A 16,617-nucleotide genomic window follows, 5' to 3' on the forward strand; every position below is an offset into this window, starting at 1 on the left:
AATACATGTGGAGATGGGCTAAAGCTCTCCTGCATTGATGGCTTCTCTCCAGTAACATCTGCCGCAGTAACCAAAAGCTAGTTTCCCTCACTGTGTGCTCCTTTTTTTGGAGCCACGGCAGCGTGTGCGTACTGTGGAAATACTACAGTTGTTTGGAGGGTACCTTTGCTACCTCTAAGCTTAATTCTTCGCCAAGGCTCCCAGATTAGACAGAGAGAGAGAGAGAGAGCCACTGTCTTTGGGTTTGAAGGCTTCCGATGTGGTCTCACGAGTCAGATACTGTGGAATGAAACACTTTATGTTCTCTCATGAGTTGGGTAAGATAAGCATTTTTTGTTTAATTTAATATGCAACATAGTTGAGGACATTTAAGCCAATGTTCTTGATGTTTTAGATTTTAAATGGAGCCAGGAGAAGAATACAGGGCCACTGAACTGCAAAGGGCATGCTTATCTTGTCTATATTTAACTGTAAAAAAAATCACATTTTCTTAGAGTAAGTCATACTGAGTAATATAAATTGAAGATTTAACATCCTTTAAGGCCGTTTCTTTCTCTGTAAAACATTATGGCACATTTCTGTAGTAACTGGAAGGCAACTTGGGGAAAGGATTTTTCCCATCCATAATTATACCAAACAAATGATCGTACAATTACATAAAATGTTAACCATTATAGTCTAGCCAGTGGCTTGGCTTCTCATCCAAACCTCACAATGAAATATGCAGACTTTCTGGAACCACATATTAAAATCTCAGCAGGCGAATCAGCCCTTCATCTTTCTTTTTTGAGAAACTTAAACTCCGTCTTATTCAGCATGTTAGAGAAACTCCAGGAAGGAGATCTCTAAAGCCCGATGTCAAAAGGTGACCTCCTGATAATCACCATCTTGGCTTCAGACTCACGGAATTGCCTTTGTCCTAGTTTATTTTGGGGCATGCGGGTCTATCTTGCAGTGAGGTGCCCTGCTTTAGAGCCTTGTAAAAAGAGATCAACTCTACACAGCACCAAGTACAAAGCAACTGCACAGCATTTGTGTGTAAAATGCCTTTGGAGGAATGTCCTAACCAGATGTAAATCCAGCTTTTTCCAAACAAGTGTGTGGGCTCCGGGGTGACTGTTGTGAGTGTCATTCAGTTGTGAGATTTGACAAGGCTGTTGAGGACTGGACCAAGCACTGAAGACAGAGTCTGGCAACTGGAGATCATCCATTTAAATGAAATAAACCAGATGCAGGAAGACAAATATCACACACGTGTTGGCTCTCGTTAGTGAACTATAGATTTTTTTGACACATAAAATTGTTACTAGGTATGTGACATGAAAATAGATGTGGGCTAGGAGGCTGCAGGGACAGGAGGAGTGGGCAGACAAAGGAAGGGTCAGGGGTGAATACAGTAAAAACACATGCTATACTTAAAAGTACTGCCTGGGTAAAATCCAACACTATATAGTGAATACAAAACAAAACAAAACAAGCCAACATACAGCAACAAAAGTGAAGTCAGGGCCTGATCTTAGCTCCAGAGAGGCAATTTGTGTTCTGATGCTACTTGAAGGGTGCTTTAATATACCTAGGCTTCTGAAGATTATTTTTTCTCATTGGTAGCTCAGGCTGCATGGCTCCTCCCACAACTGTTGTGAGCATATGTGAACATGATCGCTCGAAGGCACTGCAAACACAGTAGTACTTGGGCTGAAAATCCGGAATCACAGTGTGTGTGTGTGTGTGTGTGTGTGTGTGTGCATACGTGTGTGTGCATACGTGTGTGTGCATACGTGTGTGTGCATGCGTGCTTGTGTGTATATTCAGTTATTCCAGTGCTAAGTCTGATATTTAAAGTCAAATGTATCTGTTCAGTTTTATGAGTCCCAGAAGAGCCGTGGATACAGCTTGCATTTGAAGACCAGAACCTGGATCTCAGCAGTTTCACAGACCCACTTTATCCTTGTCTAGAGTTAATGAGATCAGAATAAAACCAAACAAATACTCCTAGAGTCCAGCACTTCGCAGACTGTGGTGATAGATTAGAGCACCAGAAATAAACCACATTCATTGTCATAGAGGACAGAGTCGGGACAATGGTGTCTCTCCTCTACCTGTAACTCCTGTCTGTGGACCTAGAGAGTCCTAACCCAGGAGGACTGTTTTGGGGGTAGAAGGAATGAGAGCCAAGGCCCTAACTTCTAATCCCATGCTTCCACCGGGGCAAGACTGGAAACCACGGTGTAGGGCATTAATGGCAGGCTTTGGAATCCGTCACTAACACTGCCACTGTCTCCAACAGCGGTGAGGAGCTGCACTAAGATTTCATCCCAAGTTACCTAACCTCCCCTAGCCTTGAGCTTCTTACCTATAAAGTGGCAAAATAATAGGAACTGCAGCTTAATATGAATGAAACATCCAGTCAAGAGGCTGTGAGATGCAGTGTGGAGAGCCAGACTCCTGGGTTCAAATACCAGTGCAATTATTTACATGCTGTGTGATCCAGGGAAAGCACATGGGCCTCTCTGTTTTACTGTGTCACCCCCAAACCGGGCTATCATAATGCTATAACACAAAAGAGCTTCTGTGGCAATGTCTGCATTGCTATAGAAACGGGGCTGATATGTTTTTGGAAAAGTTTTAAATATTGTTTGTAAAGACATGAAAATGAAAATAATTTCTGACACTCTGCTTCTCTGTTTGGTTCTATTAAATATAAAATATTAGATATAAAAACACCAACCCACAGTGATAATGTTATAATGTTGGAATAATCTTTGTTTTCTAGTAACTTGGCAATGTCGTCCACATAACAGTCTCCCTGTTTGAAGATTACATATTGGTGTATTTAAGCCAAATCTTAATTAAGATCGATGCTTCCTAATTTACTTAAACCGAATGCCATTTAATTAATCCCTGCACCCAATTCTTTTCTCCCTCTGAATGTTAAAGTCAGTGATTTTCACAGAAGAGAGATTTACACATACTGGGAGGAGGATAAATGCACCAAACACTTGTTCGGGACAGTTTCCAGTTCCGGCCGTCCTGCGGTTCCCTCACAGCACCCATTTTAATTCCCGCCATTCATTCATTCATTCATTCATTCATTCATTCACTCACTCACTCACTCATTCAGCATTTACTGAGCAGACTTGTCGGGCACCATGATAAGTGGTGGAAAACAATGATTCTGACACTTGAATGGTGTTTTACAGCTTACAGATCATTTTCACATATATAAAATTCATTAAGTGCTCGGAGGCACTCACTTCATTTCGCTCCAGTTATCCCTTCCCGTTTAGCTTTGCTTTTCTCCTGATGTTCCTTTCCTCGAATCACTGCAGAGTATTTTCTAAGTGCTTTGGTGGGGTGAGGTGGGGGTGGCGACCGCGGGTTGGAAACGCGGGTGGTAAGTAGGCATAAGACAAGATTGTAGGCTAGAAACGCTTCTAGAAGCTTATGCTTTAGTTTCCTGGTCCAACTTCTTGCAAGGCGTGTTCCCTTTTACTTGGGAAAGTGCAGGGAGTCACATGGAAAAGACCAGAGATCATCAATGTGTCCTTCGCCAGACATAGGGAGGATGCTTTCTGAAGTCTTTCTGGATCTCCATCCAGTTGGGTTTATTTAACATTCTGGATGCTCTATAGAGCTATGACCTCCCCCGACGCCCCCCCCCCAACATACCCAGGCCAATAGATCTAAGCATCCAAATCATTAACTTTTGTGACACTAACCGACGGGCAAGAATTAAAAGACACAAAATCAATAGGAAAATTATTTTCATATAATTGTGTCTTAAAATCTCCATTTAATCTATTGATGTCTGTCATGCACACAGGAAATGCCAGGGACTCTTTTGTGGGAAGGGCTTGCAGTGGATGACTGTGTCATCTCAAGAGGTAGAGCACAATGGCTGTCTGTGGCATCGTTGGCACACAGCATCTCTCAGTGTGCAGTCAGCGGCCGTGTCAAGGGCACTTTGGTGCTTACAGGATACAGGTGGATGGCACGGGGCATAAACCTGTGCTTTGAGACAAACACATTCCACACCCCGGCCCCTTGGACTTGTTTAACATCTGCCTAGGATGCTGCTATTCTAGAATGTACCACGGTTTTCTCTTTTCAGTTACATTGTCATTTCCACAGAGACACCGTTCCCAGAAGATAAATGTGTTATCTTCACATTTGCCCATTTATTTCATCTCAAGAATTGTTGTTTTGTGATGGTTAATACTACCTGAACTCACTCTCTTTCCCTCCTCCCTCCCTCCCTCCCTCCCTCCCTCTCTCTCTCTCTCTCTCCCTCTCCCTCTCTCTCTCTCTCTCTCTCTCTCTCTCTCTCTCTCTCTCTCTCTCTCCCCCCCCTTTCTCTGTACTATAAACTCTAAGAGGGCTGCGATCATTTTCTAACACACTTCCTGGAACACAGTGGTAGACCTTGAATGAATATTGATGGGTTGGTGAATGAGCAAAATACTTCTAAGATAATTATAAAACCCCAGCTGTGTTCTAGATACTAAGGATACAAGCCGACCAACATCCCTAAACCTTTCGGATCTTACGTTCTGACCCAGGGGAAGAGACTTTCAACAGATAAGGCAGGGAAGGGAAGGCATCCGGAAGATAGCTGGGTGTCACCACACAGGGTGATGGGGAAAGGGCACCTGGGGAGGTAAGGAGAGTAGAGGCGTGCACAGCGTGGGGGGAGGATGGGCCATAGGCAAAGAGAAAAAGAAGGGCCAGGAGTCTGTGTGGTCAGACACATGGCGTTCTTTGTGAAGTGTTAAGGGATGGACCGGAGAAGCGGTCGGACACAAGCGTGCAGTCTTTCAGGTCGCAGAAGGGCTTTGGTTTTGCTCTTGTGTGAGCGGGGAAGATCTGTAGAGCTCCGAGCAGACTGACACACCCGATGCAGGGTCTGACTGGATCCTCCTTTTGTTCTAGTGATAAGAGACTGATGGGACCGGGATGGAAGCAGAAGACCCAGGCAGCGGACATTTGAGGAGGAGAGGCTGGTGTGGTCCAGAGGGGTGGCACCGAGTTGGTGAAATCCCTGAGACAGGAGGATCTTGAAGGGAGACCTGACAGAACCTACGGAAACAATGTTCAAAAGTAATGACCCAGCTGTGCCACAGAAAAGAGCCAGTTTAGTCAGGCCCCGGATGCGATGTAACAGACTCTGTGTTGGGATTTGGAACTCTTGGGTCAACTATCACTCATCCCAAAGAACAGTACAAAAATGGAGCAATATATTCAGTACCAAAAACCCGTGCTTGGGTTAAGCAGCCGGGTCTGGGGCGTGATCTTCTTTCAGCTCTCTGACATGAGTGCAATAATTGCTCAGCAGACATGAACATTTCAAAAATGAAAATGACACTCATCCGTGAGAAGCCTAGCAAGCTCCTCAGATGGTTGAACAAAGGATAAATATCATTATCGAGAACAAAGATCTTTCCTGACTTACTGGGATCTACAGCCTGTCCTTCAAAGTGATCTGGTAACTGTTCAGATCCCCAAGCCTCATGGCTGCTCTCAAGGAGCCTGGGCTGTTCTTCAGCCTTGAACTCCTCACAGCCTGACACTGAGGACAGAACAGGGTTCATTAACCTCATGGTTTCTGAGGCTCTCCTCTTACCTCCGTCTTCTGGAATCTCTTGCCTGTGTGTTTACCCAAACCAACAACCACATAACCACCCGCAAATCTGGCATTTCTGAATGAGTCGAGTGCAGAGATGGACATTTGGAGAGCAAGCTGTCTCATTCCTTCGGAGACCAGGGAAGGCTTCCTGACAGAGGAGTAGTTCTGTGGGCTGCAACTTGTGCATGACCACAGAGGTGCAGGAAGTAGGAGGCCGTAGAGACCAGGGCGGGAGCTAAAGGCCTTCAAACGTCCACATCCGCTTCTGCTCTGGTGCATTGTCTTGTGAAGCCCAGAAGAGAAAGCAGGCGGGACCGGAAGCAAGTGCTCCTGGACCTCTAGAGTAGCTGTGCAGGGGCAGAACGCTGACTTCTTGTACATGTGCATTAAAAATTTAAGGGGCAAATACAATATTACTAACAAATGCCTTGAAGTGGAATTTTCTGGTGTGATTCACAGGTGGCTGGAAGGAACCCAAGGCCTCACATTCTGCTTTCGGCGCTTGGTGGCTTCATGGGGACACAATATAAGCCCCACCGTTCGCCCACCCAGCTTCCTCTCCTAGCCGGTTCTGCTCACTGCAGTCCTGTGTTGAGGTTTCCTGACCAGAGTTTGTGCACTCTCAAAGTAAACTATCATAGCATCCTCGTATTCATTCGCTTGTGGGTTTTTTTTTTCTTTTTTAGGTCATTTTGCAGTCACGTGAAAACCTTTGGGTGATCTGGGGTTGGAGTGACCTCTATGTCCCCGCAGAGCACGCTCATGTCTCTCTTCCGAACTTCCAGAGGCCCGGGGATGCTCGGCCTCAGCTCTCTCTCTCTGCACAGAGAGAAGCGGGTTAGTCTAGAGGGCGCTAGGCTGCGGGCTAGCAAGCCTTTCCCACTCTGCCAGAAAGTTTCCGACCCCCTTCTGGAGTCCCCTGCTGCGGGCTGCGGTCGGCCGGGAAGAGGGACACAAGCTGATCGCTCTAGAGAACAGCCTTGTGGGGGAAGCGCCCGAGGCTCTGACCCATTGCGGAAGAGGAAGGAGAGCTGGGTCTCGGGGTGCGACACCGGTGGGTGGGCGGGCGGTGACAGTCTGGTCGCCCCCCGGAGCGCGAGGGTCAGGGTGGAGCCTGCAGCCCCGAGCCGCGTCAGCGTTTAGCAGGCAAATCCATTCCCCGCTCCTCCTTCCCCCACCCAGCCCTCCCCAGCCCTCCCCGCCCCGGGAGCGAGCTCAGCGGCTCCGCAGCCGCCCACGCCTCCTGCGCGCAGCGGCGCCCGAGCGGGCGGCTCTACTTAAGCGGCGCGCGGGCCGCGACCCGCCACTCGCCTGGAGCGCGCGGGCGAGGCGGGCGCAGCGCACCGGGGGCTCTCGTGGGCGCACAGCTGCGCGCTCGCACCGCGCGGCTCTCGGTGGCGGCGGCGGCCGCCCGAAACGCGGGGCTCCCGGGGTGAAAGCCGCTGCAGCTCCCGATCGCGACCCCGCTCCCCGTCCCTGGTCCCATCCCGGCCACCTCTTCGGCCATGGCTCTGGCGGACAGCACCCGAGGATTACCCAACGGGGGTGGAGGCGGCGGGGGTGGCAGCGGCTCGTCGTCGTCCTCGGCGGAGCCGCCGCTCTTCCCGGACATCGTGGAGCTGAACGTGGGGGGGCAGGTGTATGTGACCCGGCGCTGCACCGTGGTGTCGGTGCCCGACTCGCTGCTCTGGCGTATGTTCACGCAGCAGCAGCCGCAGGAGCTGGCCCGGGACAGCAAAGGCCGCTTCTTTTTGGATCGGGACGGCTTCCTTTTCCGCTACATCCTGGACTACCTGCGGGACTTGCAGCTCGTGCTGCCCGACTACTTCCCGGAGCGCAGCCGGCTGCAGCGCGAGGCCGAGTACTTCGAGCTGCCCGAGCTCGTGCGTCGCCTCGGGGCGCCCCAGCAGCCGGGTCCCGGGCCCCCGCCGCCGCACTCGCGCCGCGGGGTTCACAAGGAGGGCTCCGTGGGCGACGAGCTGCTGCCCCTGGGCTACTCGGAGACCGAGCCGCCGCAGGAGGGCGCCTCGGCCGGGGCTCCGTCGCCCACGCTGGAGCTGGCTAGCCGCAGCCCGTCCGGGGGCGCGGCGGGTCCCCTGCTCACGCCGTCCCAGTCTTTGGACGGCAGCCGGCGCTCCGGCTACATCACCATCGGCTACCGCGGCTCCTACACCATCGGGCGCGACGCCCAGGCGGACGCCAAGTTCCGGCGGGTGGCGCGCATCACCGTGTGCGGCAAGACGTCCCTGGCCAAGGAGGTGTTTGGGGACACCCTGAATGAGAGCCGGGACCCCGACAGGCCCCCGGAGCGCTACACCTCGCGCTATTACCTCAAGTTCAACTTCCTAGAGCAGGCCTTCGACAAGCTGTCCGAGTCCGGCTTCCACATGGTGGCGTGCAGCTCCACAGGCACCTGCGCCTTTGCGAGCAGCACCGACCAGAGCGAGGACAAGATCTGGACCAGCTACACCGAGTACGTCTTCTGCAGGGAGTGAGCTCCCCAGACCCCTTGCCACTCCTGCGCCCACTCCGCTTCCTCCACGCGGGGCAGAGGGCAGGATTATAGATGTCCTAGCCCCCTTCCCCTCGTGTCCTGGTTCCCACTGTCCCCTACCCCCTCCGCCCCCAGTAGCTCACCCAGACGGGTCAGCTCCCTTGAGAATCGCAGCCACAGATCTTCTGGGCTTCTTCGCCTTCTTTGGACCCCGCTAACCGAGAGTGCTCAGACGCAGCCCTTCACCCATGCTTCCTCGACTCCTGGCCTCCAACCACCCTTCCCCCAGATTGTACTTGAGTGGACGTCTAGCGGGGCAGTGCGGGCACAAAGTCACCAAGTTCCTGGGGATGACTGACTTGTTCAGAACCCGATTGGACTGTGTCCAGCGAGTGTGCGGAAGAGTCTTTGATAGAGGTTTCCGAGATGAGAACTGAGAGTCGTGTGTGGAGACAGTGTTTCAAACGGTTATTACAGACTTGCTCTTCATTAGAGAGGAAAAGTCTTAGACGACTGAATGGAAGACTGTAAGGCTGGGATTAAGGCCCCATGGAGGGAGTGAGTTCAGAGGCTGTATGTAAATAAAGTAACTTTTTTTTTTTTAAAGTTACAGGTAGAAGTAAAGCCTAGTCCTGGTAACCGGAGGTTCCTGTTTTCCCCACACAATACATCTCCTGTTGCTTAAAATTGTAGAAAGCAATCCTTCCGCCTGCGGAGGCGCCTTTTCTTGCCAGCATTTGCCTGAGCTTTAGGTTTTATTGGCTAAGGCAGCAGGGAGCAGGAGGCCAGGCTGCCCAGGCCTCCAGAGCTGCAGGAAATCACCAGGTACTAATGCAGGACTGTTAGGAGGATCTTACAGCCCTACAGCCCTTAGGTTTAGGACTAGTGGGAGGGTCAGGGAGGGAGGAAGGAGGGGAGGAAGGGCGGGAAGGGAGGAGAGGACATACTCATTTATTATTTGAAAGTTGGAAGTTTGTGCCATCCATTTGAGTACCTGCACTTTTAAAAAATATCAAACAGTACTTGTAAACTTGGATTTTTCTCAAAATTAGTAAAAGCCCACTTTCAGCTGGAAGCTTATCGAGCTATTTTGAGTCCTAAACTTTTAAGTTACTAACACTTGTATAACCTAACCAAAGAGTTATCTAGTAGAGTTTTTTAGTGGTTTGAACGTTTGTTTTCTTGTTGATTATATTTCCTTATTTTATAACCCATTTACTTAAGTAAAGTAAGTTTGATTTTAGCTACTTAGACTTCAGATCTCTTATTATTATTTTTAAATTACTGTTTTTCCTCTGACCCCAGCAAGTATGGACTGCTGGGCAGTTCTGAAAACGTGAACAACGCCATTTCTTTCTTGTGTTTGTTCGACGTTTCAGTGGACTCTTTTTCTGTGACAGAGCTGAAGATAAACTAAGCCCCCGGAGCCGCCCGTCTGTAGACAGCTGTGAAGTGAAATGTTCTTAAATGAAGGCGAATAAATACTTCCGTGTGAGCTGAGCAATAACATGGTGTTTTAGGTAAATGCAGCAGTGACAGGAGAAGACCTGATGCCTTTACTCACCTGGAGTGAATTCCTAGTGTGTATCCTGTGCACACCAGACCCGCAGGGAGGCAAATCCTATGCCTCCTGCTGAGAGGCATCCTTTGAATTATCTGTGATGATGGAGAAGCCTTTGTGTGTGTGTTTGTTTCACCATCTTTCTCTGAAATGTGTTTTTAAAGATTTTTGTAAGAGTCATTTTAAGTGTTTAAGTTAGTGCTGTTTTTCCCTCTTTTTGAAAATGAACTGTACTGTACTTCACTGTGTCCATAGCAGATGTTATGAATTGGGACAGTTTTATCCTCAGACTCATGTGATCCAATCTGTACATACCACATATAAACATTTTACAAGAATCATTTAGTTTTTTAATTCATCTACTAATGCTATACAATTTCCTACATTTACCCCTGGTAACTTACACTTGTTGGTGTATATACAAAAGCTACATGTTTTGGTGAGTTTCTTCTATCCTTGCCTATGAACTTGGGTCAGGAAAACATTCATATCTGTCAGGCTGGGTTTGCTCCATACATCTTTGCTGGGGTGTTAGTTGTATGTCAATCATATGTCAGTTAACTGTCTACCTGCATTCAAGCTATCCATATCTTTAATCCAATAATGTTTTCATTTTAACTGGGAAAGAGTTAAGTATTTTCTGTTAGTTCCCATTTTTTTTAAAGAAAAGTTAGGTTTAATGAAAGGAAGCAGGGATCCAGGAAGTTGCTTTCGCTTCAGTGCTGAGCTCAGTTTTCTACAGTGGATTAGGTAATGGATCAGAACCTTTGTGTCAAGCTCGAAATGACTTAGGACTGTCACTCACTGGCCAAAGATTTCTCATGTCATGGTACTCTGTTAGATGGCTTAACAAAGAAATACACGATCAGGAACATCTTTAGAACAGACCAAAATACGCAGACAGATGGCAGGACAGAAGTTCTGATCCTCCTGGTCGAATCTGCACAACTTTAGGAGCCATGAGAGCCTGCTGAAGCTTTGTCTGCACTCCAGTTGTATGAATCGTACCTTGGAAAACTACTCAGTTGTCTTGGTAACACATAGGCATCCTCTTGTACCTTCCACCACACCCTGGCTGGTCTGTAATTCTGAAGACTGAGAACTTAGTGTTAGGAATAGTCCATGGGCCTCTTTCCCTGGGAAGTGACTGTACCCTCTGCTGTGGAAGTCAAAGCATGAAAACTTTTTAGCCCAAAGTGAGGTCTGAGTAGTCGTCTTATTCTATGACAGGAACATAGGATGACTAAATCAGGGTCACCTGGCATGGGTACTTTCCTCCTGCTGGGCTTTGGGCTTTAGAAGGAACACTTAAGGCTTACAAAATGTTTTCAAGTATTGATTAGCACCTGTGAGTTTGATTAGTGTACCAAATAGATTAAGGCTTTCAAACATATCTTTGAAATGACCTGGGAGAATGTTGTAAACTATTTAAATAATTATGGCTGCATTAATCCATATCAGAGAGGCAAGCATTTGCATATGTTGATCAAATTACCATTTGATGCTGATAAATAATGGAATGCCATTAGATTTAATAGCTGGTTTTTATAAAGAAGTGTTGACATTCATTGTGGTTGGAAAAAATAGGTACTGTGTTCCATGCTTGTGGATGAGATGCTTAATGTATTGTTTGTTTTTTAATTCATGTGGATTATGAACCACATTCATTCTAAATTTTCAGATATGTAGAGGAAATATTCCTTGAAGGTGTGAGAAATTTCTCCCCTTTTAATACTGTTTTTATTCTAGTGTTTCTTATTTAGGTTTTTCAATTAACAGCAAAGTGATAATGCTAGCCCAAATTGTCTTCTTTTTAAAAGCAGAATCATATATATGTTTTAAATGTATGTGTACCTGCTGCTTCTCTGAGGAAATATATAATGTGCAAATACATAGAGAAAAGTGGCAGTGCTTATAACATAGTCTACTTTTTATTGTAGTTTCCATGGAATTCTGTTATTAAATCAAAGTCATGTATGACAAAGCTTTGATAATTTTTTAACTCTTCAAATTATGGTAAATTTCAATCTAGTATTCAAATCATTTTTGTACTCCTATATGTAAAATAAATTATAATGCAGATATTTAAAAAATATTGAGTGAAGGAAGTGAATTCGTTAAGAATTTCTTTTACAGTTTTAATTACAAGTACTATAAAATTGACATATTTTAAAAAGAGTAGACTTGGTATTTCTATTGTTAAAATCTTAGTCAAGACTTTGCTTGCGATTTTTATTAGTTTTTCATCACTACAAATCATTTACAATCTGAATATTTTGGATAACTCCAATCTGTCTCTTGAGTAATGAGTAAAATGCAGTATTCTTATTCCCAGGGTCTATAGTACCTAGAAGTTTTCACAGAGCCATAAATAAGTTGTTGTTGAAGTCAACTTTTCTTTGGGACAGGTTTGGACAGTACAAATCTCAAGGTCTGAAAACATGAGGATTTAGATTCTTTTCTGGGCCCCATTAAACGAAGATGGAATAATCCTAGCAGAAGATACACCTAGAGTATACAGTTGTATGGTAGGAAGATGGACTAGTTGACTAAGAATGCTTGCCATTTAAAGTATTTTGTAATTTTCAAGCCACTTTTATTTAAAATGTGCTTTTAAGTGTGCAGACATTAATTGTAATGCAAACTGTTATACAACCCTCTTTGTGACTTTATAGCCAGGTAAACTTTGGTATAACTCTCGAATACAAATGATACACATTCACCTCGCCACTGTTAGTATCCATTTAATGACAAGGCATTGAAACATTCTAGTGGCTATGAATTTTGAACATGTAAATTACATTTTCTGGGCATTTGCAAATTTCCTGTTTGTAATATTTATTTGGATTCTGAAATGTTGAAAATGTTATTTGCTAGGTGATACGTATCTTTGAGCTATTTCTTAAAAATCTAAGAGGACATGGAAAATATCACAATGTTAGACTTTTCTAATGAAACATAAACCCAAGAATAAAAGCCCCTCTATATTAAAAAGAAAACAAAACACACGGATGAAATCTTTTCAGAGGTGCTCAAACTTTGAAATTGCTTTCATCCATCCAAAATGCTTCGTTTTGTTTTATCTATTCACAGCCAGTTGTGTGATGGAAACGCTCAATGCTGGTTTCCCTGCCGTGTGTGAAGTAATGAATCATTGATTATGTGACTTGTTGTGTATTCTATTAAACACTAAAGAATAAAACATTCACTCCTTTAATTACTCCCTTTGGCTCTTGGGTATGGATTGGCTGGAAAACCATCCTAATTTCAGTTTAGGAGTGTTGGGAATACTGTGACTGCTTCCTTCCACACAGCCGTGGGACAGACTGATGGACGGTGAGCTATGCCTTCCACTGCTGTGGGACTGACTGAAGGATGGTGAGCAATGCTCTCAGGCCAGCAGATCTCATCGAGCCAGTTTCCCGCTGGGCAAGGCTGAGTCAGGCTCTTTTCTCATTGTCAAGAACGCATCACAGGCGATCTGATAGTCATCGCAGAAGAGAAGTCTTTCACAAGCCATTTCTTTAATCTCAGTCTTTGCAGCCACGGTTGTGTAAGGGAAGATGATACAAATGCCCGCTTTAAGTGAGAAGGGACAAGGTAGTAGACTCTGCGAGGTTTGTCTGAAGTGAAAGTACAGTTCATGAAGAGCATGAGGTCCTGGAGTGTTGGATAGGAACGGTTGTCTGTCTGCTGAGAGGACTGTTTGCAGCACTGTTTCCAGACTTTGAAGTTTCTGTTCTCCAAAGACAGCCCAGTGCCACCCTGACTAGGAAATTACAGAAGCTGGGTTATAGCCAGGAAGCTGGGAGCAAGGTGGATAGTGCGAGCCAGGTTTCGCCCTTCCTCTTTTGCCTGTACTTCCTCTGGGTAGCTTTTGTTTTGTATAGATAAACACACATGATTTATTTTTGAAAATGTCATAGATATGACAAAAACCTTTGGCACTGCAAGAATGTAGCTGGGAAAGAAGACTCCCCTTTCTAACCTCTAGATTCTCCCAGAGACAACATCCAGGGTTTTTTCTGCCCATGAAACCCTAGTGATTCACAACCCTTCCCTTTTCTGAAGCACTGCCTCTTCCAAGCTATCCCTCTTGTTTCGTGTGACACATGGACATGTGGCAGTGATCTGTCTCGGTTTCTAAGCGTTCCATGATGTTCTTGACGATGTGCTATTGTCCAGATGGGCTGCAGTTTTTAATTCGTCATTTATTGACGAGAATTGAAGTCTAGGAACTTTTTTTTTTCCTGCTCAAAAGAATCTGTATTGAATGTGTTTCTATGTGCATGAAAATATACATGTGTAGTTTTTTTTTTAATGGAGTGATGTTAGTACAAAACAGGACTAAGGTCTGGAGAGAGTTTTTTCCCCCCTTAGAGACCTAAAATTCAGTTCTCTGACTTACGACCATTTAACTTAAGATTTTTAAACTTTGGATAATACAAAAGCGTTCAGTATATACATATTTAATGGAAACCTAACTTAGGATTTTGATCCCCCCAGATTAGTGTTGTGTGGCATAATACTGTCTGTGACACTGAGCAGTTGACAATGAGCTACAGATCTCAAGTCCAGTGCCTGGTGATAATGGTGACGCCAATCCTCTACAGTGCATTATTTTGCCAAGCCATTGTGTTCTTTAGTTATAGGTATTACTTAAGTCCACGTTGTTTTAAAGTTATCGTAATTTCAACCTAGAATGGGCTTATTTGGCATGTAAACCCATAAATCAAAGGGTGCCTAACTGTATTCTTTTTGAAAAGTTTATTTATCTATTTATGTATTTACTTACTTATCTGTTTATTTATTTGCATGAGTGTTTTGCCCGTGTGTAGGTGTGTGCACCATGGGCATACAGCTCCTGCAGAGACCAAAGGAGGATGTTGGATCATCTGGAAGTGTGGTTACAGGTGGTTGTGGGCCACTCTGTGAGTGTTGGGAACTGCGACTGTGTTTTCCGTAAGGGCACCCAGGCTTTTAACTGGTATGCCATCTCTCCAGTCCCTCTTGATTCAATGTAGTGCTTGAAATCCCAGCCAGTGCAATAAGTCAAGAGCAGTAAAAGTGAAAATAGGGCAGGAAGAAGCAAAGCTACCACTGGTTGTAGGCATTCTATTCTTAGAAGACCCTGAAGACTCCACTGGTAAACTCTTTGATCTGGCAAATACTTGAAGAAACAAACAAACAAACACACACACTGGATACAGAATCAAGCTGTACAAGTATGTAGCTTTCATATGTACCAAATATTTCTTGCCAAGAAATCATAAAACATGCCACTCCCAGTCGCGTATACATGCGTACATACGCACACACATACCTAAGAATAAAGTTAATCAAGGAGGCACAGATCTTCTGCAATGAAAATCTTAAAACACTGAGGAAATCACTAGAAGACAGAAACAGTATCTGGAGAAGTACCTTTGGAGGCCAGAAAGGACATCAGACGACCAGGAACTGGAGTTGCATGCAGTTGTGAGCCAGCTGACATGGGCACTGAACCTGGGTCCTCGGGAAACAGCAGCAAGTGCTCTTAATTTTGAGCCATCTTTCCAGCCCTGATACTTGACTTTTAGAAGTGTATGCGTGTACAGGACTTAAGTAGCTCCAAATCAAATGTCCCTTTAGGACAAAATGTACCTTGCCATTTGCAGATTTCCTAAAAGTATTTAGAAAGGCCCGTAAAGCCATTTTAGGCCACTAACTCGTCAATTGGCTCCTGCAGGTTTCCTCTTCCAGTTGTAACCATTCATTCATTCAAAATCCCCTGAGTGTACACCATGGATCAGACTGAACCAATCTGACAGGAACCCAAAAATGAATAATATATAAACAATACCATGATAAAGTAACTCGAACATTTATTATTAAGATAGCTGGAACAACTACGGAAGTCGGAAAGAGAGATATATAAGAAAAAATTAAAACCCTATACATTTTATATTGCTGAAGGATAAAAGGTGAAGGAGAGGAAGGATAGTGAGGAAAGAGGAAGAAGGCCTGTTAAGTGCAGGCTGGCTCGTGAAGACAGACAAAGAGCTAGTTCTGTGAAATAGCCATCTTGTTGAAACTTGATCTACAAAACCCAGTACCACCATCATCACCACCACTTCCAGTATTACCGTCACCATCACCACACCTCACCACCATCAACACTATTTCTGCCATTACCACCACCGTCATTGCCATTATCACCACCACCATCACCATCACCACCACTGACAACGTCCCTATCATTACTCTCAGTGCTAGCAACACCAACGATACTATCACCACCACGACCCTCCTCCACCACAATAATCACCATCATCACCACAACACTCATTCTATTATTACCCGACATATAAACAAAACGAAAAAGAAAGTAATGACTCAATGTGTAACTGGGGGTCTGGATTTTTCCAGTATGCCCACAAAGGTTGTCTGTCATCTTGGTGCCCTGGTGGGGAATGTCCTTCTGTACATATGTTTGTCTTATTAGTTGATTAATAAAACACTGTTTGGCCAATAGAGGCAGGAAGACAGGCAGGACTAGGAGACAAGGAGAATTCTGGGAAAGGTAGGTGGAGAGAGACCGGGAAGAGATGCCATGTAACTGCCAAAGGAGTAACAGGTCCGGGCATTCTCCGGTAAGCCAAGACCACGTGGAAATACATAGATTTATAGAAATGGGTTAATAATTAAGGCAGAGCTAGTCAATAAGAAGCCCTAGCCATTGGCGAAGGTTTTAATAATTAATGTAAGCCTTTGTGTGTTTATTTAGGGCTGAAAGACAGAGCGACACGGTGGGACAAGAGACTCCAGCTACAGTGCCCAGAAAGTAGGGACATGGGCTCCTGGGGGCCAGCTCGTTAGCTTGACAAACCATATTGGTGAGTTCCAGGTTCAACAAGAGACCTTGTCCCAGAAAATCAAATGGAGAACAATTGAGGAAAA

General features: G+C 45.4%; 1 protein-coding gene across 1 annotated transcript; it reads left to right on the plus strand.

Moving 5' to 3' along the window:
• Positions 1 to 6,924: 6,924 nt before the first annotated feature.
• On the plus strand, positions 6,925 to 12,895 carry Kctd12 (potassium channel tetramerization domain containing 12). Its single transcript, XM_005070329.4, has one exon. It carries the CDS (start codon positions 7,129 to 7,131, stop codon positions 8,116 to 8,118), a length of 990 nt encoding a protein of 329 aa, XP_005070386.1. The 5' UTR covers positions 6,925 to 7,128; the 3' UTR covers positions 8,119 to 12,895.
• The last annotated feature ends 3,722 nt before the right edge of the window (positions 12,896 to 16,617 follow it).

This window comes from Mesocricetus auratus, unplaced genomic scaffold, assembly GCF_017639785.1.
Source record: "Mesocricetus auratus isolate SY011 unplaced genomic scaffold, BCM_Maur_2.0 Super-Scaffold_2245, whole genome shotgun sequence".
Classification (NCBI taxonomy): Eukaryota; Metazoa; Chordata; class Mammalia; order Rodentia; family Cricetidae; genus Mesocricetus; species Mesocricetus auratus.